Source organism: Ascaphus truei, chromosome 3 (assembly GCF_040206685.1).
Source record: "Ascaphus truei isolate aAscTru1 chromosome 3, aAscTru1.hap1, whole genome shotgun sequence".
Taxonomy (NCBI): Eukaryota; Metazoa; Chordata; class Amphibia; order Anura; family Ascaphidae; genus Ascaphus; species Ascaphus truei.
In genome coordinates this window covers 221,815,110-221,835,987 of record NC_134485.1, presented here as the reverse complement: position 1 = coordinate 221,835,987, position 20,878 = coordinate 221,815,110, and the positions used below count along the sequence as shown (strand labels likewise).

The following is a 20,878-nucleotide window of genomic DNA, read 5'->3' as shown; positions in this document are numbered from 1 at the left end:
TCTCCCTCAAGGGGAAACAATTTCGGGCCAATAGCAAGCCGCCTTCATCTGTTACAGCTTCCTATTGGAGCAGCAATCTAAATCCCCTAGGATACTTCCTATTAGGAAGTCACACAGGTAACTTCACTGGTAAGTATCTCGAAAACTCAGAGGAGGGAGGAGCAAGGCTGAACATGATGCAGCTCAACTCTGGAGGACCCCGTTTTCAATTCTGTAAAACAAAATAGGGTTAGTTGGGGAGGGGGATTACAGAGTTAACTCCCATAAAATCGTAGTAAGAAATACACACATTTGGCATTCTTGTGTTCTACTGCAAAGGCTATTAAACTATTGTAATGATGGGAGAAAGTGAACATACCAAGAATATTTCTTATTTTTCTATTCCTGGCCTTAATATGTGCAGTTTTACTAGGTTTACTAAACCAAATCCATCTCCACATGAAAACATTTTGCTTGATCCTTTAGGCACAACATACTTACAGGTCTGGTTTGTATTATGTGTTCCCAGTTGGTTAAGTATTTGCTGAACATAGTCTGCAGCGATCCAAAGGAAAAGGATGGCATTGCTCCTCACAGAGTCTCCACCATCAGTTATCCACAAACCATATTTTTGTAACTTCATAGTATCCACTGACAAACAAATCCTTTTTAACAGGGCCACTGAAAGAAACAAAAAGTAGTGGAGTGTTTGGAATTTGTGCTATTTTTGGCACACCCGGTCAAATGATGGAGAATAAATCAGATTACGGAGCAAGAAGTTAAAACATATTTTAAACTCCAGGGCTAGAGAAATGTTATCGATATTTTAAAAGGTATGCTGTTAGACTGCTGTGTTCAATAAAGGGATAGTAGACACATTTCAGTCAGGAAATCATATATTATTTGTGTGGAGTACAAAAACAATTTGGGTCATTCATGTGACCGCAGCGAATGTTTTTGAGGAAACAGAAGAGGGATGCTCCTCCTTTTCCTCACGGGTTAGATCGCGTCTTGCGTTCCCATAGAGCTAGCCTGAAAAAAACAGCCCTTTGAGCATGATGTAGTCACTACATCATTGCAACTCCAGAGTGCCAGTCCCCATTACCTACTACGTCCTGGGGGACTCAAATGCTTAATACAGTATTACATTGTGAAATTATTATTATTATTTTTAAACTGAAAAGACTCCAGTTTTGTTAACTTTTATATGATGTTTTGCAAAGAAGAGCTAGATGAGACTTGGGTAATTTTTTGTTTCTGAAAGCTGACTGTCGGCATTTGCAGGATTGTGGTTGGAGGCATAGCTGTGTTTCAGGCCTGGGACATAGTGAGTTTTAAGCTTGCTGAGGCGGGCTGAGCCACGCTGAGCAGATGCACAAAGCCCCTGCATCTGTCATCAGCGCGGCTATAGTTTCTCCCTCCGCATGCGCACTGATGCGTGCGGAGGCTGAGAAACTTTGCAGAGACAGGCAGGTTTGAAATTTGCCGCTCGGGGAAGCGGAGGAGCGGTCACATGACCGCTCCCATCCAATGGGAGTGGGGAACTAGCCCCGCCTCCCGCTCCGCCTCCTGGCACACCTCTGCTCCCGCCCCGCCCCCAGAGTGCGCTAACTGCCTCGCCTGCGAGGACAGGGAAAAGCCCCATTTTCAGCAGGCGAGGCAGAGCAGGAGCGCGCCTCAGCGAGCTTAAAACTCACTATGTCCCAGGCCTTATCTTGCACATCCAGCTTTTCCCTCTACAATAGAGATGTCAGTTTTACCCGGAGTCCGACAAGGGGGGCGTGGTCAATACATTTTCAAAGACTTCCCATCCTTCCTCTGTCATTGCCAAGGATGCTACAATCATATTGGCCATAGCAACTTCTTTCCTCTGACCGCACAATGCTGAGACTCAACCAGGAAGGCTGACAAAGAATAGGAAAAAACATAGCCAACAGGCAAAAATATAAGTAACGAACATCCTGTGCAATCTTTTCTTTTTATTATATTCACTCGTTTATCCACAAGGTGCAATTTTGGTGATGGAAATGATACATTTCTTTCATTTTAAATTTAGAAAGTAATATCTTTTTTGGAGATTAAGATAATTAATTCAATAACAATAGAAATATTGACAAAATTCATCACTATTATAGATTTAAAAATAAATGTCTTCTTTAATCTTTGATAATCTTGTTTCTACACGTGGTGTTACTTTAGTACCTAGCGGCTTTTACTTTCTTCCCTTTATCTTTTTGCCCGTTACGTTTTTTTCAATTCTTTGACAGCCTTCCTGGTATGGCATAATGCAGCCAGAGGAAAGACGTTGCTATGGCTGGTATGATTGTAGCATCCTTGGCAACAACAGAGGAAGGACGGAAAGTCTTTGAAAACGTATCGACCACACACACCCCCACCCCACCCTTCTGCACTCCGGTTCCAACTGACATCTCTATTGTAGAAGGGAGGGAAGACACAGCCTTGCCTCCGGCCACACTGCTGCAAACGCTGACGGACAGGTTTATTTCATTGCACACATGTTTTCAAGAAAACTTGATGGGATTTGGACTGAAGAACATTTTATACTAGAAATATTGTATTTGGGGGGGGAGGGGGGCAAAAAAAGGAATGCTCATGTCATGGAACAAGACTCACATCCCTGTTTCACCCCCCTCTCTCCTTTGCAGCTTCTGCCTGTCAGTTCTTATTTTCAGCTGCATGGAGTTTGCACACACACACTGTGCCTGTGTGATATGTAACAATGTTGCATTTCTTGCCTCTGGGCATGTAATCAGTGAGTTGCTACTGCAGCCTCTGAGATCCTTACCAGAATGGGCTAGTCTGCCCTCCCCCTGTTTTGTTCACAGATAGTCTGTCCCTAGACTATTCCTTTTACCCACATTGCTCCTCACTTCTTTTTCCACCCTGCAGACAGTGAGTACAGCACGCATCCCTGTTACTCTCCTATGGCAAGGCGATTTCTTTCTACCTGCTTCTAACTACAAATCACTACTACACACCATTCACAAGAACCTGTATTCTGCTGCCTTTTCCAATAAAGTGAAGGAAATATTATAGGACTTGGAGTGATTTGGAAAGGGGGCTGAGTTAATGCTATCGGGGGCCATTCACACATCAATCGTGACCCTGGCTTCAGAATAGCTCACATGATGAAAATAAACATATATACATAAATATATAGACACACTGCTATATGTACTGTACCAGTGATGCATGCAAAAAAAGATATATATATATATATATATATATATATATATATATATATATATATATAAATTTTAAAAAATCATATTCCAGTGCAGTGTCTCCTTCCCTGATTCTTGGATTTAGGTGGTGTCTTTGTGTGTCTGTCTCTATATGTATGTATGCAACTATGAATGTATCTATCCGTATGCATGCCTTAATTTATATAGCGCCATTAGTGTACATATCACTTCACACTAGTAATACACATGACAATCATATAAATAACACATCATGGGAATAAGTGCTCTTTGTATATGTATATATATATGTATATATATGTATATATATGTGTATATATATATATATATATATATATATATATGTGTGTATATATAGGTTTTTGTCACTTTTTTACTCACCATAACTTAACTCAGTATGGTAAACCCCATCCTTTAGCTTCTCTGCATACCCAGTTAACCAACCCCACACTGATGAGACCCATTAAGGTCGAAACTGTTGCTAGTGGGTGGGTTTTCTGGGTATGCACCGTAACCCTGGCTGTGCTCAAAGCTGTGACCATGCAGCAAGCTTAAGCCTATAGGGAACCATGTTAAAAATGGTTTTTGAAGCAAAAAGTGTGCTCATTTGCATGTCATTTCCCAGAATCCCTTGCTGCAGTGGAAGTGCTGGGTGATAATGGTGAAAGGCGGGGTTGCAGACCTGCCAAATACATGCAGATGAGCATACAGATATCTATATAAATATAAAGAGAGAGAGAGAGAGAGAGAGAGAGAGAGAGACAGCAAGAAACAAACAGAACCCTTATATCAGCACTCTAGTATGTCCAAAAAAAAAAAAAATCACATTTATTAAAGCAATATCACAAATATTAACAACACATAATACAATACCTAGGGTATAAAGAAACCCAAATGCCTGTCCTGACTGTCAGCTGCCAAATAGACTGTGTGACCCTAATAGGTGGAAAAGGTTGAAAATGATCACCTTTCACCTAACCCCTATTGCACCGGCCGGTGTATAAATGCCTGGATAGAGCAAAACATCCCTTGACAATACTAAATAATAGAGCACAGTGATGAATAAGCAATATATAAATATATATCTGGTGCTAAGGTCATAAAAATACACAGCATATAATACCTGAAAGGTAAAGAGACAAAGGCACTCAGCAGCTCAGTAATGAAAAAATGTATTAAAGTACACAAATACTTGCACAAAAAGTCCACTTTTCATGTAGTGTGTGTGTGTGTGTGTGTGTGTGTGTGTGTGTGTGTGTGTGTGTGTGTGTGTGTGTGTGTGTGTGTGTGTGTGTGTGTGTGAATGCATGCACTCCATCCCACAGTTTGGCAAGTGCTGGAACTGAGGGTGAGGGATCCAGACCAGAGTTTGTCTGATGCCTGATTTCTGTCACCTGTCCTGCTAGATGGAAATCAGGTATGCAAGGCTGATTTCCTGGTTCCTCTCCCCAAGAGACTGGAGGCAGGAAGGCTGCTGGAAGCAGAGAGGAAAAGCCTCTCCCCAAACAGGTTAAATCATTTTGTATCTTTATCAAATTGCAAAGTTCCTTATTTTTGTTTATTGGAAGCGGATAAGCCGCCCCAATCCTAGTCAGGGTAAAACCTCAGTTAAGTTATTGCTCAGGTGAGCAGGCTTTTGTTTTGCTTGTGTTTGTGTATGCAGTGTGGCAATCTCAGTAAAGTGAACAAATAGAAAAAACAGATAAGTGCACACAAGAATTCTAACTTAATAAAAAGTGTTAATTGTGATAGTTAAATCAAATACACCCAACCTCGTTATAGAAGTGCAATAGGTAAATAAATGTATACCAATGTAGATGAGCGTCTGCTGCTGTGCAAAAGGGTAGCCCAAGACCCTAGAATCTAGTAACAAAACAAACAAAGCGCACAACACTCATCGCGACAGGAACCACCGAGATTTCTCTCCCCCTTCCACGCACTCACGTCAGGTGCAAATCAGATGGAGTACCGGAATACTGATGTCTCTGCCACAGTCTCAATGTCCAGCATATGGCGTCAGTACGTCTGATGGATCCTTAAGGAGGAGATGTCTTTCTCTCAGAGGTATCCTACAGGTTCCTTGCTGCAGACCTCGCTGCACATCCGCACGGGTCGAACAGCGTGGTGTCGTGGTCCCGTGGTCCCGTCTATGACGTAAGAATGCTCGATGCGGCTCGTAAGGTGTTCAAATCTGCTCTGGGTAGGAGTATTTGCCAGTCCTGCTTCAGACCTCACTGCGCAACCTCAGGGGCAAGCGACGGCACATGCGCAGAGGATTTGAAATCCACTCGGTACTCAAATAAAACGAGTGATTTCACAAAATAAAATACACCTTGGAATATAGATATTAAAAAATATATAGGTATCTCTCCAACGCGTTTCGTGGCTCAAAAGGCCACTTCTTATTCTCGGTGGTTCCTGGTTGCAGCTGTCGGTAACTGCCACACTGTGCCTCTCTATGCCAGATTAAATCAATCTTGATGTACGCATAACCTTGAAACACCTTATATATAAACACTGTTTATTACATTTTTCACAATGAGTGTTGTGCGCTTTGTTTGTTTTGTTGGCAATCTCAGTGCCTGGGACTGAATAAACCAGGCAGCAGCCTGTGTAAAGGAACAGCACGTTACGACTCGTCATTTAACCTACCCTAAAAGACCGTGTTCTAACAGTCCTGGACAGACGGTGGAGCCCCGAAGTAAGCCGTTTGTCACATATGGTGGAGAATGTGGGCAGAACACTAAAAGGTCTGCGGGTAAAAGAACTTTAAAAAGAGAGGTTTTTTTTCCTCTTTTTCTTACCCCCGAACAAGATGGATGACGTGGTGAGTGCATTGGTAAGCAAAGTCGCGGCCCAGAAAGAGACTAATGAAACCCAGCAACAGGCGAGTGCAGCCCTGCTAAGCGCGAATGCAAAGCAGCAACAGACGAATGCAGCCCTGCAAGAGGCGAATGCAACCCAGCAACAGCTGCTAACAGCCCTGCAAGAGGCGAATGCAGCCCTGCAAGAGGCGAATGCAACCCAGCAAAAGACAAACCGCTTGCTGAGAGAGGAGCAACAACTGTTCGCCCAGGGCTTACAGCAGGAACTCGAGATCCTGAGAGAGACTATCATTAAGACTCCACTGGCAGACGCAACCCCAGGCCCGAAAATGACCAGGGCAAGCCACTACCTTCAGAAGATGGGGCCCTCGGATGATGTTGAAACCGATCTTCTCACTTTTGAACGCACGGCACAGAGAGAGGGTTGGCCAGAAGCTGAGTGGGCCACTCTAATCGCACCCTTCTTAAGCGGCGAACCCCAGAAGGCTTACTTTGATCTAGAGCCAGTTGAAGCTAACGTCTATGCAAAATTGAAGTTCGAGATCCTCGCTCGCCTCGGCGTAACCACGGCTGTTCGTGCCCAAAGGTTCCACGCATGGTCCTTCACGTTGGATAAAGCCACCGAAGCCAGATGTATGACCTCATCCACCTCGCTCGGAAGTGGCTACAACCCAAGATCAACTCAGCAAGCCACATCGTGGAACGGTTGGTCATGGACCAGTTCTTGAGGAAACTTCCCTCTGCCCTACGCCATTGGGTCAGTCAGAGTGACCCCCACAATGCAGATGAGCTGGTGGCCCTCGTAGAAAGGTACAATGCAGAAGAGCACCCGCAACCCGTAGTCATGGAGCATCCCCACTACCCAAGGTTCCAGGACTCTTTCAAAGACGGTAAAAGGGTACCAGGGTTAAGGGGGGCTGAAGAGCGACGACCGCCTTCACACAGCACCAGCAACAGTGGCTTGCATACTAAGGGCAACAGCCAACATGGGGAGCCGAAAAAGGGCTCTAAGTGGGACACAGACTATGTACCTAAATGTGTAAATTGTTATGAGAGGGGCCACACCACGAAAGTTTGCCCACTAAATACTGAACCAATGCAATGCAACAGCGTTGAACCTTATTCGTTGTGGTCCCAATGTATGGGCCCTAGCCCAGAGGACCCCTTGAATAACCATCTCTGGGCATTTGTAAAGGTAAATGGTAAGAGGGTTCGGGCACTTCTTGACTCTGGGAGTATGGTTACACTAGTATCCGAATACCTGTTGCCCATTGGGAAAAAACAGGTAAACAGTTCACAAAGAGTGGCAATTTGTTGTATACATGGGGATAATAACGACTATTCCACTGTTGATGTTCTTATTGAAACAGAGTTTGGTTCTTTTGATTTCAAAGTGGGTATAGTACCCAAACTGGCACATGATGTGTTAATAGGGACCGACTTTCCCAATTTTCTAAAAATGTGGTCCTCCTCTCAGAATAGCGCCCAGAGTTCAATAGCGGACCATAAAGAAGTAACAGAAGAAACAAATCCTTTCCCTTTTTCAGAAATGAAGGTTGACGAGGGCCCAAATAAAAAGGGGAAAGAGGAAGAGTGCTGTAAAATTCCCTTTCCCATGGCTACCTTGGTAGGGAATACCCCAAATCAAGATGTTGAACAGGCGCTTATCACCCCAGAACAGGGTACGACCTTCGCTGACCTAGAGGTCAGTCCAGGGAGTTTTAAGAAGGCCCAGTGGGAAGACCCCACATTAGCCGAAGCAAGGGGGAATATACGGGACCAGAATAGTACCCCTGGCCAACCAGATAGGTCACTTGCCTACCCCTACTTCGAGGTAGAATATGAACTAGTATATCGGGTTGATAGGAGGAAATCAATTATAACTAAACAATTGTTGGTATCACGGACATTCCGTAGTGTAGTATTACACCTCGCACATAGTCACCCATTGGGGGGACACCTAGGGATGGAAAAGACAAAAGAAAAGGTTCTCCGAAGCTTCTATTGGCCTGGGGTTCTGGCAGAAATTACAAATTATTGATCCTCATGCCCAGAATGTCAGATCACCGTCCCGTTCAAAGCGTATCGTAGCCCATTGGTACCCCTTCCCATAATTGATGTACCATTTGACCGGATTGCTATGGATCTAGTAGGACCAATAATAAAGTCTGCTAGGGGACATCAGCATATATTGATAATATTAGATTATTCCACCCGATATCCGGAGGCAGTTCCCCTACGTAGCACCTCTGCTAAAAACAGCAAAAGAGTTAATAGTTCTGTTTACCCGGGTCGGAATTCCTAAAGAGATCTTAACTGACCAGGGAACACCATTTATGTCCCAAGTAACAAAAGAGTTATGTAAACTCCTAAAAATCAAGCATCTCAGAACCTCAGTCTATCATCCACAAACAGATGATTTAGTGGAACGGTTCAATAAAACCTTAAAGAGCATGTTACGCCGGGCGGTCGATAAGGATGGGAAAAACTGGGATTGTTTGTTACCATACCTGTTATTTGCCATTAGGGAGGTTCCCCAATCATCCACAGGCTTCTCCTCGTTTGAACTATTGTATGGCCGATACATAAGGGGCTTATAGCCAAAGAGACTTGGGAACACGAGGTTACCACATACAGAAGTGTAATAGAACATGTTGCCCAGATGCTGGACCGTATAGCTGCAGACCTACCTATAGTGAGGGAACACATGGAAAAAGCTCAAGAGGCACAGAGGAATACGTATAATAAGGGTGCTAGGGTCAGAATTTTTTATCCAGGCGACAGGGTGCTAGTTCTGGTTCCCACCGTAGAGAGTAAATTCCTTGCTAAGTGGCATGGGCCATATGAGGTCTTGGAAAGAGTGGGAGAAGTAAATTACAAGGTGAGACAGCCAGGTAGGAGGAAACCTGAGCAAATCTACCATGTAAACCTACTTAAGCCCTGGAAAGATAGAGAGGTCTTGTTAACCCTAGTACCGCCCAGTCCGTCAGAGAATCGAGAAACTGACCCAGAGGTTAGCATAGCTGAAACCCTGTCCGTTGATCAGAAACGAGAGGTCCAGAACCTAGTGAGAAGAAACAAAGAAGTTTTCTCTACAAAGCCAGGTAGAACTAGGGTAATTGAACATGACCTAGTCTCTGAACCGGGGGTCCGAGTTAACCTTAAACCGTACCGAATCCCAGAGGCCAAAAGGGAGGCTATAAGTTTAGAGGTTAAAAAAATGCTAAAACTAGGTGTATTTGAAGAATCCCAAAGTTGGTGGAACATCCCTATAGTTTTAGTCCCAAAACCAGACGGTACAACAAGGTTTTGCAATGACTACCGTAAACTAAACACTGTGTCAAAATGTGATACTTATCCTATGCCCAGGGTTGATGAACTGGTAGAGAGACTGGGCAAAGCCCGATATCTCACGACCCTAGACCTAACAAAAGGGTACTGGCAGGTTCCCCTCACAGAAACGGCAAAAGAAAGACAGCCTTCTCAACCCCAGACGGCCTCTTTCAGTATAAGGTGCTGCCGTTTGGCTTACATGGAGCTCCCGCCACATTCCAAAGAATGATGGATAAAATTTTAAAACCACATGCTCGGTATGCTGCCGCCTACCTAGATGATGTGGTAATCCATAGTGAAGATTGGCAATCCCACCTTCCAAAGGTCCAAGCTGTGCTTGACGCAGTTCGGTCTGCTGGACTAACTGCTAACCCCGCTAAATGCACTATTGGTCTGGAGGAGGCCAAGTATCTGGGGTATTCTATTGGCAGAGGTTTACTCAAACCCCAAACACTCAAAGTAGAGGCGATACAAAATTGGCCAAGGCCAGTTACAAAAAAACAAGTAAGGACCTTTTTGTGATTAATTGGCTACTATAGAAGGTTTATTCCCAATTTCGCAAATAAGGCAACCCCACTAACCGACCTCACAAAAGCAAGAGGGCCGCTAATGGTAAAGTGGTCCCCCGAAACCGAACAGGCCTTTAGAAGTCTGAAAGAAGCCCTCTGTGCCCAACCAGTGTTGGTCACACCTGACTTCTCTAAATAATTTTTAGTCCAAACCGACGCATCTGAGGTAGGGCTGCGCGCTGTACTCTCCCAGGAGTCTCAAGGTGAGGAGCACCCCATCCTTTATTTAAGTAGAAAACTAAATCCCCAGGAGAAAAATTACTCCATTGTCGAGAAAGAGTGTCTCGCAATAAAGTGGGCTATAGAGACGCTCAAATACTATCTGCTGGGAAGAAAATTCCAGTTGGTCACAGATCATGCACCCCTTACCTGGATGTGTCAAAACAGAGAGAAGAATGCTAGAGTGACCAGGTGGTTCCTAAGCCTACAACCCTTTAAATTTTCTGTGGAGCACAGGTCAGGGCACAAACATGGCAATGCTGATGGATTGTCAGGGATGCACTCCCTAATATCCATGGTCACTCATCCCTCGAGGTCTGAGCTGGGGGGGAGGATATGTGACAAAAACCAAGGGATGGTAATAAATTCCATATATAGGGCTCCCAGGATACTGAACAGTTTCTATCCTGTTTAGGCTGGAAAGTGCAGCCTCAGAATGCATGCACTCCATCCCACAGTTTGGCAAGTGCTGGAACTGAGGGGTGAGGGATCCAGACCAGAGTTTGTCTGCTGTCTGATTTCTGTCACCTGTCCTGCTAGATGGAAATCAGGTATGTAAGGCTGATTTCCTGGTTCCTCTCCCCTCTCCCCAAGAGACTGGAGGCAGGAAGGCTGCTGGAAGCAGAGAGGGGAAAAGCCTTTCCCCAAACAGGTTAAATCATTTTGTACCTTTATCAAATTGCAAAGTTCATTATTTTTGTTTATTGGAAGCGGATAAGCCGCCCAATCCTAGTCAGGGTAAAACCTCAGTTAAGTTATTGCTCAGGTGAGCAGGCTTTTGTTTTGCTTGTGTTTCTTGTGTATGCAGTGTAGCAATCTCAGTGCCTGGGACTGAATAAACCAGGCAGCAGCCTGTTTAAAGGAACAGCACGTTACGCCTCGTCATTTAACCTACCCTAAAAGACCGTGTTCTAACAGTCCTGGACAGACGGTGGAGCCCCGGAGTAAGCCGTTTGTCACAGTATGTATGTATGTGTATACACACACACACACACACACACACACACACACTACATGAAAGGTGAAGAGACAAAGGCACTCAGCAGTTCAGTAATGAAAAAATGTATTAAAGTACACAAATACTTGCACAAAAAGTCCACTTTTTGTGCAAGTATTTGTGTACTTTAATACATTTTTTCATTACTGAACTGCTGAGTGCCTTTGTCTCTTTACCTTTCAGGTATTATATGCTGTGTATTTTGATATAAAAAAAAATTCATGAAAAAGATAAAGGCGTGGTATGCCGAAACGTTGGTCTGCATAAGAGGTTTGTTTAATAAATGCAAAGATGCTTAAATACTACAACCTGGGTGCCTAGAGGTTGTTCTAGTGCTACTAGATTCAAATTAGGTTATACAGTGGGATGTTGCTCAAGACGTGACACATTTAGCAAGAATTAAGTACAACAGCCTTACCTTTCAGGGGAATGTCGATGGACTTGGTAGTAAACTTAAAAGGGAAAAAAAAGGCAACCCAAGTTAATTAAATACACAGATAACTAGGATTTAAAAAATTAAAAGGATTCGTCTAACAATGTATGCAAACTATTTGCCTATTGATTTAAATAACACAGCGTGGACTAAAATAAATTCATGAATACAGATTGCATCTTAAAATACGAGCTATGCATATTCTTTTTAAAATCATAGGCTTTTTGTCCTGTAAACCAATATCCCAGATATTTAGGGGGCTTTGAGATATGGGATTGACAAACATGGTCAACAGGGGATGTGAGCTCTGAGAACTGCCACAGGAAACTGTTCAGCAAGCAACATAGAAGAGGACAAAAACATTTTGGCCAAATATGAAAATTGCTCCATAATATGTAGTTAACGCTTAATGCCAAATTGAGGATCATATAATTATACAGAAAATAAGTGTCATCATATATTTCTAAATCACATGGTAGTTATATTCCAATTGTCTTCTCAATCAACATACCAAACTAATCATTTAAAATCGACCATAAAAAGGGAAGTATTATCATGCAAGACATTAAAGCAGAAAGTGAAAAGGTTTGTGTTTTACTATTACACATTAAGGTTGTTTTTTTCCCTTCAATAAAATGCAGTTCAGGCACAAACGAACGGAAACTCCCAAACAATTACATAGGAGTTGCCGTGCGTATTTCAGCAAATCCCGGTGTGTTTGACAGGGTTCATATATTCACTTTACACCTACTGTAGCTGGTGCTCCATATTGTGAATTAAAAAAGGAATAATCCTTAGATTTAGATTGAAAATGGCTACCCAATTAACAGCCTTCCATAATATGCCAATACTTATCAACTTTGAAGTAAAGTGTATACTTGTGTACTGTAGGCAAAGTTCTTTTAACAAGGTGTCTCCAAATTATGCGGTGACGTGGGCACAGTCTATTTTGTTGTAACGGATTTAAAATGGATGCCGTGCTGTTGAAAGACAAGAAAGTTTAACTTTACCTTAGCAGAGCCTGTTGCCCTTCCCTTTTTTCTGCCAATGTACACATTCTTACACGTAAATTCTAGCATTGGACTCTTCATCTCGCTGTTAACCACCATTTCTTTTTCAGAATCAGAATTGCGCTGAAAAGAACGGAACAAAAACATTAATTATTTATAACCATTAATGAGATTAGCAGTGCAAGAAAAGGAAACTGGCTCCCGGGTTTGAAACATGACCCAAATGATTGAAGAACTAACTAGGAAAGGGCTATTACTGGATCTAATACAAAACAATGTACAGGCATACCCCGCTTTAAGTACACTCACTTTAAGTACACTCGCGAGTAAGTACATATCGCCCAATAGGCAAACGGCAGCTCACGCATGCGCCTGTCAGCACGTCCTGAACAGCAATATCGGCTCCCTACCTGTACCGAAGCTGTGCGCAAGCGGGGAGACTATAGAGCCTGTTACACATGCGTTATTTACATCAGTTATGACGATTGCCATACAGTACATGCATCAATAAGTGGGGAAAAGATAGTGCTTCACTTTAAGTACATTTTCGCTTTACATACATGCTCCAGTCCCATTGCGTACGTTAATGCGGGGTATGCCTGTATAACAACAAATATTCAAGAGAGGGAACATTTGGGAAACCGTGATCATAACATTGTCTAATTTGAAATAATTGATCAAAAACAGTAGTATACGGGATCAACATAGGCTTATTTTAGAAAAGCAAATTTTAGTCAACTAAGGAAGAATCTACAAAGAATAAATTAGGATGAAGTTCTTGCAGGGAAAATCCTGACGATAAATAGGCATTTTTTTTAAAACACTGAAAAGGTGTATATTGTATACTTGGGTAACACAGATAAAAGAAACAAATCCAAACCAGTGTGGCGAAATAAACTGCTAGGGGCAGAAATGAATTAAGATAATAGAAATCAGAAGGGACAGATGCATCACAGAATTATAATGTATGAAACAAAGGTAGCAAAAGGGTAAATCAGATCAGCAAAAACTGAAAATGACAGGATTACAATGGAACCCGTAACAGTTGTTCAAGTTCAATGTATAGCTATCTTTTTGGCCCATGAGTAGGAGTAGAACTTTGATAATTCTTCCTTTCGTTGGTGAGACATTAAATACATGCTTTAAGTAGACAGAATACCGTAGGCTCTGCTTTCTCCTTTTCGGTACATGGCAATTGATGCATCACACTCTCATGTGCTTCTTTATTTTCAGACAATGGTTCCTCTGCAACCCAAGAACGTACAGTTTCTGGATTTTCTCCACATTCTCGCTCTTCATCACTAGAGAGAACAACTTTAAATACACAAAAAAAAGGATGTTATAAACCCAGTACATCAGAATGAAATTACGATTTTCAAATAACATCAGTTATGCCACTCCAGTTTACAATCTACCGTCTCACACTTACAATTTTAAATAATGTTTCTTAATTTGTTTAAATATATTTAATAAACAAAGTATGAAGGATTGATATCAATCAGAGATAGCAAGTTAGCATAGCCTAGAAATGACTATATTTGGCCTGGTATTTCGTGCTGTGGTAGTTACTGTGCTTTTAGCAATGGTTAATATCACAAGGTTAAGGACAAAGAACCATCAGCTAATGTAAGGAGAGCTTTTACTATTGGACTCGGCAGCGAGATCTGGCCGTACTAAACTCTGCATTCTATAGCTTGAAATGGCAAACCAATAGTATTATGGTCAGGGGGGGGGAGGCGAGGGGGAGAATTGATAAAAAGGTGCAGTCCCATATGAAATGATCAGAGCGATATGCTTTAGGAGGTTAAAACTAGGTGACCAACACATGGGAAACACATAAATGAGGACCAGTGATGACTTTGGGTGAAACCGCCCAAGTGCATGAGAGAACGTCCAATTCAGGCATGTGACGGGAGGGCCAATTGCCATAGTTGTTCTGCTTCCCTGTCAGCTCAGCAACTGCTTGTTGCCCAGATCAGGTGACGGTGTTCAAGAAGCAAACAAGTTGGGAGGCTGAGAATCTGGCTGAAATGTGTGGGATAGATATATAGATATATCCCTGCACCAAAGAGAGACTCTTTGTTGCGACTAATATAAAAATGCGACCGATCACAGGTTTTATAATGGGGTATGCAAAAACATTGTAGAAGTAACAAGAAACGGCCATATATTTCGAGCCAGAGATATAGCATAGTTTTCTAAATAAAAAAAACAAAAAAAAACCCACAGTAATGCACTCCCATATGGCGGGTGGGAAAAAAACATTAATTATTTATTTTTAATTACTTACCAGAGTCTAACTTTCCTGGAACTCTCAAGGTACCCCAAATGGTTAATCCCATCCCCTAGCTGAAAGCAGAACAGCCTCCTGAAGCTACACTCTTACTTCCTACGAAAAAAGCTGCCCAGCAAAAAATAGTATAATGAGAGGCAGAACTGATAATGCTATGCATCAGGTGTGTGTAAGCAGTGTAACAATATTTGTGCTGGCAGCCACGGACAACCGAGTGGAAACTGAGGCAAAAATCAATATAAGCACAGCAATACTTAGACCAATGTTATGCCTGCTGTAAACAGAGTATCCAGGGAGTCACACAATACATTCCGCTTGAGCTGTAGGCACCATTGCTGCCGTCCACCCACAGGGTACTTCCGGTATGTGCAGGAACAAGGAGGAGATCACAGGAGATTACAAGTGCAGACAGAGACAAACCCAGACGATTGTTTAGAGGGAATGCCTTATATACTACTAGGCATGCACCTCCAAATAGAGCCCCTTAGACATGGCGGTGGCGAAACGATCGAAACAAAAGAAAAGAGAGGATTCCCAAAATCATAATTCTTGTGAAAGAACCATCTGGCTCTGCTCACTGATGATCCAACAATGGCGTATCAAGATCTTATTTAACCAGTTCTTGCCGATTACGATTTTGCTTCAACTGGGTCTTTATCAGCAAGTTGTTCAAATACGGAAATATCTGAATTGCTTTTCTGATCTCCGTTATGTCCGGCTCCAAAACCTTGGTAAAATTATTGGCACTGTTAGACCAAAAGGGCATGGCACTGAATTGGAAGTCTTCTTGTGATGTTGCAAACCGTGGAAATATCCTGTGCCCTTTTGTGACAGGAATGTGGAAAAGGGTGTCTCTCCATGCTCTATTGCTTCAATTATGGATTTCAGATACTCCATTTTGAATCGTATTTAGAAAATGGTTGATATTTCTAAAATCCAAGACGGCACAAAAAACCCTTGGCCTTTACTTGGATGAAAATGTAAAACAAAAAAACAACAACAAATAGGATTGAATAGATTCCCTTTCCTCTGAGCTACTGGTCTTCCTCAATCGTCTTGGTGCTTAATATGGTCTTTAAGCTTTAGTCAAACATTATTTTTTTAAAAATATTCTTTGGATCGTAGGAAGATTTTCTTCTTGTGGTCTTGTTGAATCCAAGAAGGTACCCTCTATCGATCAACTCCAGAACCCATCTATATAAAATAGACTGGGTCTATCCTGCTCAAAATTCTTTTAGCCTTTCTCCTACCATGAGTAGAGGAATCTGCTTGATCTCATGCCAACTTATTAGGGCCCTTCTAAAAAATAAAAGTCCTCTCCCAGCTATGGGCCAAAATAGGTTTGTGTGCCCTTCCTTCCTGGTGGGATGTCGAGTGTACGGCTTGCCAGGTCTGTAGGATCGCACATCCCGGAAGATGTTTGTCTGATTGGAGTATGTAGCCATAAAATCTTACATCACCGGATGCAAAATCCATTAAGTGAAACTTCTTTGCTGGCACCTACCTAAATCTCATAGGACTAAAACTCCTTCATTGAGATGAAAATGCATAATGGAAGTAAGGTGTATGCACGTGTGCTCCCGCTGGCTAATCTCACAGCACAAAAACAATTGCTGGATATAACCAAACCGGCCATAGTACAAGTTTAATACACTAAAAAGTGTTTAATTCTATAAAAAACATCAAAATAAAACTACAATTTCAGTGACAAAACACAAAAGAAGTTTCACTTAGTACGTGCGTGTTCGGCACAGACCCAGTGTTTTTTTTTTTTTTTTTTTAATCCATGCTAGTTTGGGATGTAGACCTTTTGGAAGATTTGTATAGCCTCAGCAGTGGCTTCTTGTACATTTTGGGAAACTGTGGACTTCATCCAGTTGAAAAACTCAGCCACCAGGTCAGAAGGTTCTGAGGCTGCTGGATTGAGGAAACCCATACAAACTTTCTTGGGTTCTATAGCAGGTTTTTCACTAGAGGCACAAATCGTAAAAGACCATTGCCCGAAAGCAGGGGGTCTCGGGAGCTGAGAACACAGAGAGAACAGAACCCCAATGGAGAGCACTCGTTCACAAAATCACAGAACAATGAAATGGAGGTAGGAATGTAATGTGTGTAATAATGAGTGAGTGGGTTAAAATTACTTTAATGGGAGTAAAAATTCAACTAAAATAAATAGAACACTGAGATGAACAGGTATGATTAGACTCAATGATGAGCCAAAAAAGCGCAGCGAAATAAAATGTGCCGGATGCTAGGCGTAAAGTGTATACTGCCCTCCTGGTAGTTATACAGGATGCAGGTAGGTAAATATATACCAAGGTTAGCTATAACATATATATGTGATAAGAGTCCAGCCACTAGTATAGGCTATTGTTAGTACTGTTGTAGGTAAGGGTACTCTCACATATATAGGTATTAATGAGTAAACCTACCCATATGTTGATATGGCCATACGGTCAAACAATAAAACCGGAGAGAACACTGTGAGTGTCAGTATCAATTTAGCTTCATGTATAGAGGTCTGGATCGTCAGTCAATCAGTTTTGACAAGTCCATGATCTCAGAGAGACCTAAGCCTCTGCAGTGTGTATCAGAATGAACACACCGAGTGTAACACTGAGGCTGAAGCACCCACAGACTAGGGGGACTAGTGAGGTCAATAAATAGCTATGGCTAATGATAGGTAGGTATATAGCTCAGAACAGTAGTACACAAGTAGTGTCTACTTACAACCTGGTAGGTGAACTAGGTATCCGGCAAGTTTACAGCAGACCCCGTGGTAACGCTTAATAGCTGCGCACCTTCTTGCTAATGCTGGGTGCTCATAGGGATAACTGAGGGTACTGCTGTAGATTAAAATAAGGTTGCTTAATGCACAAACATAGCTCCGGGCAGCGAGCTAGTAGAAGCGGTCGCGCTCCGATCACGAGCGCTAATCCCGCCCCTCTGACGTGATGACGTCACTGCCGACGTACGTTTCTCGGGAGCTGAACTGCGATAATTTCAGTTCCGGGGATCACTGCTCCCAAATATACGTACATCAGAAGGTGATGGCGGTACCGCACTGCTATTTAAAGGTTAAGCATCACATGGGCCAGTAAAAAGCAGCAAGGAAGGACGTAGCAGCTTTTTATTGGTCTTTGGGAACTTTAAATAGACACACAAAAAAACAAGAGGTAAGGCCACTACGTTTTTTGGCCAGTTTCTTCCTGGGTTGAGAGCTGTCGAGCTTGGATTTGGAAGTACCATCTTCAACAGAAGGGCTGCTTGAGTTGAAGGAAGGGAGAGATTTCCAAACAAGATCATATGCACTTTCTTTTAAGCAGATAAATTACAAGACACCTAAAAGACTCAAAAAGGCATTGAAAGTGATCCTTTAGCAGCAGGCTGATCCATAGGTCCAGCTAGCAACAGGATTGTAAGCAAGTACATGCTGCACAAGCCGTAATTTAACTGGCGCCTCACTTTCGATGATGACTTCACTCAGGCATGCTTCCTTCTCCCAGGGAATGCTCGCAGGAGACATTCCACATGGGCGCATGTACGGGTGGCGAAGGGACTCAAATGAAGTCATTGGCGCCAAATGTTGCTAGCTGATAATAATAATATAATAATAGTTTGTTCTTGTATAGAGCTGCTAGTTTTATGTAGTGCGTTAGAGACATTTTGCAGACAGTCTCTGCCCCGTGGAACTTACAATCTATATTTTTGGTGCCTGAGGCACAGGGAGATAAAGTGACTTACCCAAGGTCACAAGGAGCCAATACCGGGAATTGAACCAGGTTCCCCTGCTTCAAACTCAGTACCAGTCAGTGTCTTTACTCACCAAGTCCCTCCTTCAACCCTGATGAGCATTAGGAGAAAAAAAAAAAGGATTGCCATGCTTGTGGGGGTGGTGATTTATATATGAAGTGAGCCAGCTTGATGACGGTTCCATCGCAGCAAGCCCCGCGCTCTTTGGCACAGCAATGAAGCCAATTGTCAGGGGAGGGCGTGGGCCTCTAACGGTCTCTTACCTTGTCTGGCGGCACCTCCTCCTGCACAGTCCCTTTATCATGGCGGTCCCTTTATCATGGCGGTGCAACGTCAAATGGTGTTGCGTTGCCGTGACAATGTGACGCTGCATAGCATCGCGTTGCCAAGATGGCAGACAAGGTAAGAGAGCCAGCAAAAGCCCCTGAACCAAGCCGCGCAATAATCCCAGCCAGAACTGGAAGGGAAGTTGTTGCTTTGGAAGGCTGCCCTACTTTCAGCTAATGGATAGGATTAACGCTTTAGTACCTACTGCCATGAGAGGACCATAAAAGTGTGTTTTAAAACATGTCTATAGGTTTATACAATACATTTTTGTAAGCTGACTTTACATGCAGAAAACCCCACCCAAAACGTTGTATTTTCTCTTACTTTATGCTTTTTAATTATACATTCTGATATCTTCATTAGCTTGAAGCAAGAAAGTGACAATTACTCCCCCATTGCACAGTCCTGTTTGCAAATAAAAACAAATGACCATTTTCTAATTCAAAAGCCCAATTCCAAGCAGCATAAATACATATTTATTTTGTTAAGCGCTAGTTGTAAGGCTCATACCCAACCAATGAATGAATGAATACTGCAGATACTCCAATGCTGTATTTTTTCACAGTAGTGGCCATTTTGAAAAAAATCTGTAAATACTACTTTACATCAAAACCTAGAACATTATTTCACAATGAAATGTATATTTGAAATGTAAAAACAAAATAGCAGTGTGTACAATAAAAACAGCATCAATATGTGGAATTGCACCTTTAAATACTGTATAAAGAATGACTGAAGCAGGAGGTCTACGTAACATAGGCGAGAATTGGATAGAACCAAGTATTTTCCCCCTTTACAACAACAATAATAATAACAATAACAATAATATATGTAGAGGATGGGTTTCAAAACCATAGAATACTTACTCAGTTCATCTGAAGATAGCATTTCACTGTTGAGGCTATTGGTGTGCAGCTTTCTCCTGCTCATTTTGTTGCCATGAACTTTCGGATGGGGAATATTGAATGTCCTATTCAATGTCTTGTCACTTAAGGTCCTTTCAATTAATGTAGTGCACTCACTGTCTGTAGAATTTGTTTTATTGTCGGATCCACATGTAGAAGGTTCCAAGCTTTGTTCCATTGAAGAGGTGTTAACGCCGCTTGTATCAGTGCGCGGAAGTACATTTATTGGTGATACAATGGCTTTGTTGCGCAGCTGTTCTACCCGTATGACGCAGTACGTATTCTCACGGGTACTTTTACTCGAAGAGACCACGTTACCCTTCACAGGCTCTTCCTACATGATAGATGGAGGTAAACCCAGTCAGAAAAGACCTTACACAGTGCACCTAAAGCTATGTAGTTTTAAGATAGGGGGAGGACACAACATGGCTTCTGTATACATATAAACAAAACAAATTGACACAGACTAGGACAGGATACTGAAAAGATTAAGGTAATCTATCCAAAGTGCCAATATAATCAATGCCATCAACGAATGTGCCACTAGCATGAAAAACAGTGCAGAACATTAATTATATCACACACTATTGCTTGCATGAATGACCTTACAATATTTGATTAAAAAAAATAAAAATGTGGGGTAGAGAAGTCCCACCAGCAGCAAAAATGTTATACAAATTATTGGAACTATTTTGAATTATTCAAGCAGAGTTAATAATTTAATTGTGATCCCTTATTATATAATTCACGAAAAGTGTATGAAATGTAATGATGCAACACTCCAGGATAAATCTATTTTTTGTATCTATTATGTTTACAGACATTAAAAGGGTAGCCCGTTCTAGGACCAAAGTGAACTAACAATAGTGGCATCTATAGTAGCTTAAATATAGGTGACTGACATTTACCTTTTTTAAATTGGACAACTAGGTAGATTAAATAAATTTGCTTTAAATCTGTGGACACAACATGGAGTCACTAGGGTGAAAGATATGATTGATTTGAATTCCA

The 20,878-nt window shown here is 42.1% G+C and overlaps 1 protein-coding gene across 5 annotated transcripts in view; it reads right to left on the bottom strand.

Annotated features, from left to right (window-relative positions):
- The window catches only part of SENP7 (SUMO specific peptidase 7), a 71,494-nt gene that overhangs the window by 27,764 nt on the left and 22,852 nt on the right, over positions 1-20,878 (bottom strand). For all 5 annotated transcript variants that reach the window (XM_075590124.1, XM_075590122.1, XM_075590125.1 and 2 more), the window contains 5 exons: positions 19,829-20,201; positions 13,749-13,903; positions 12,590-12,712; positions 11,565-11,598; positions 481-660 (listed from right to left, as the gene is read on the bottom strand). In XM_075590124.1, coding sequence (XP_075446239.1) covers positions 481-660; positions 11,565-11,598; positions 12,590-12,712; positions 13,749-13,903; positions 19,829-20,201 — 865 coding nt within the window. The remainder of the gene's footprint in view (positions 1-480; positions 661-11,564; positions 11,599-12,589; positions 12,713-13,748; positions 13,904-19,828; positions 20,202-20,878) is intronic.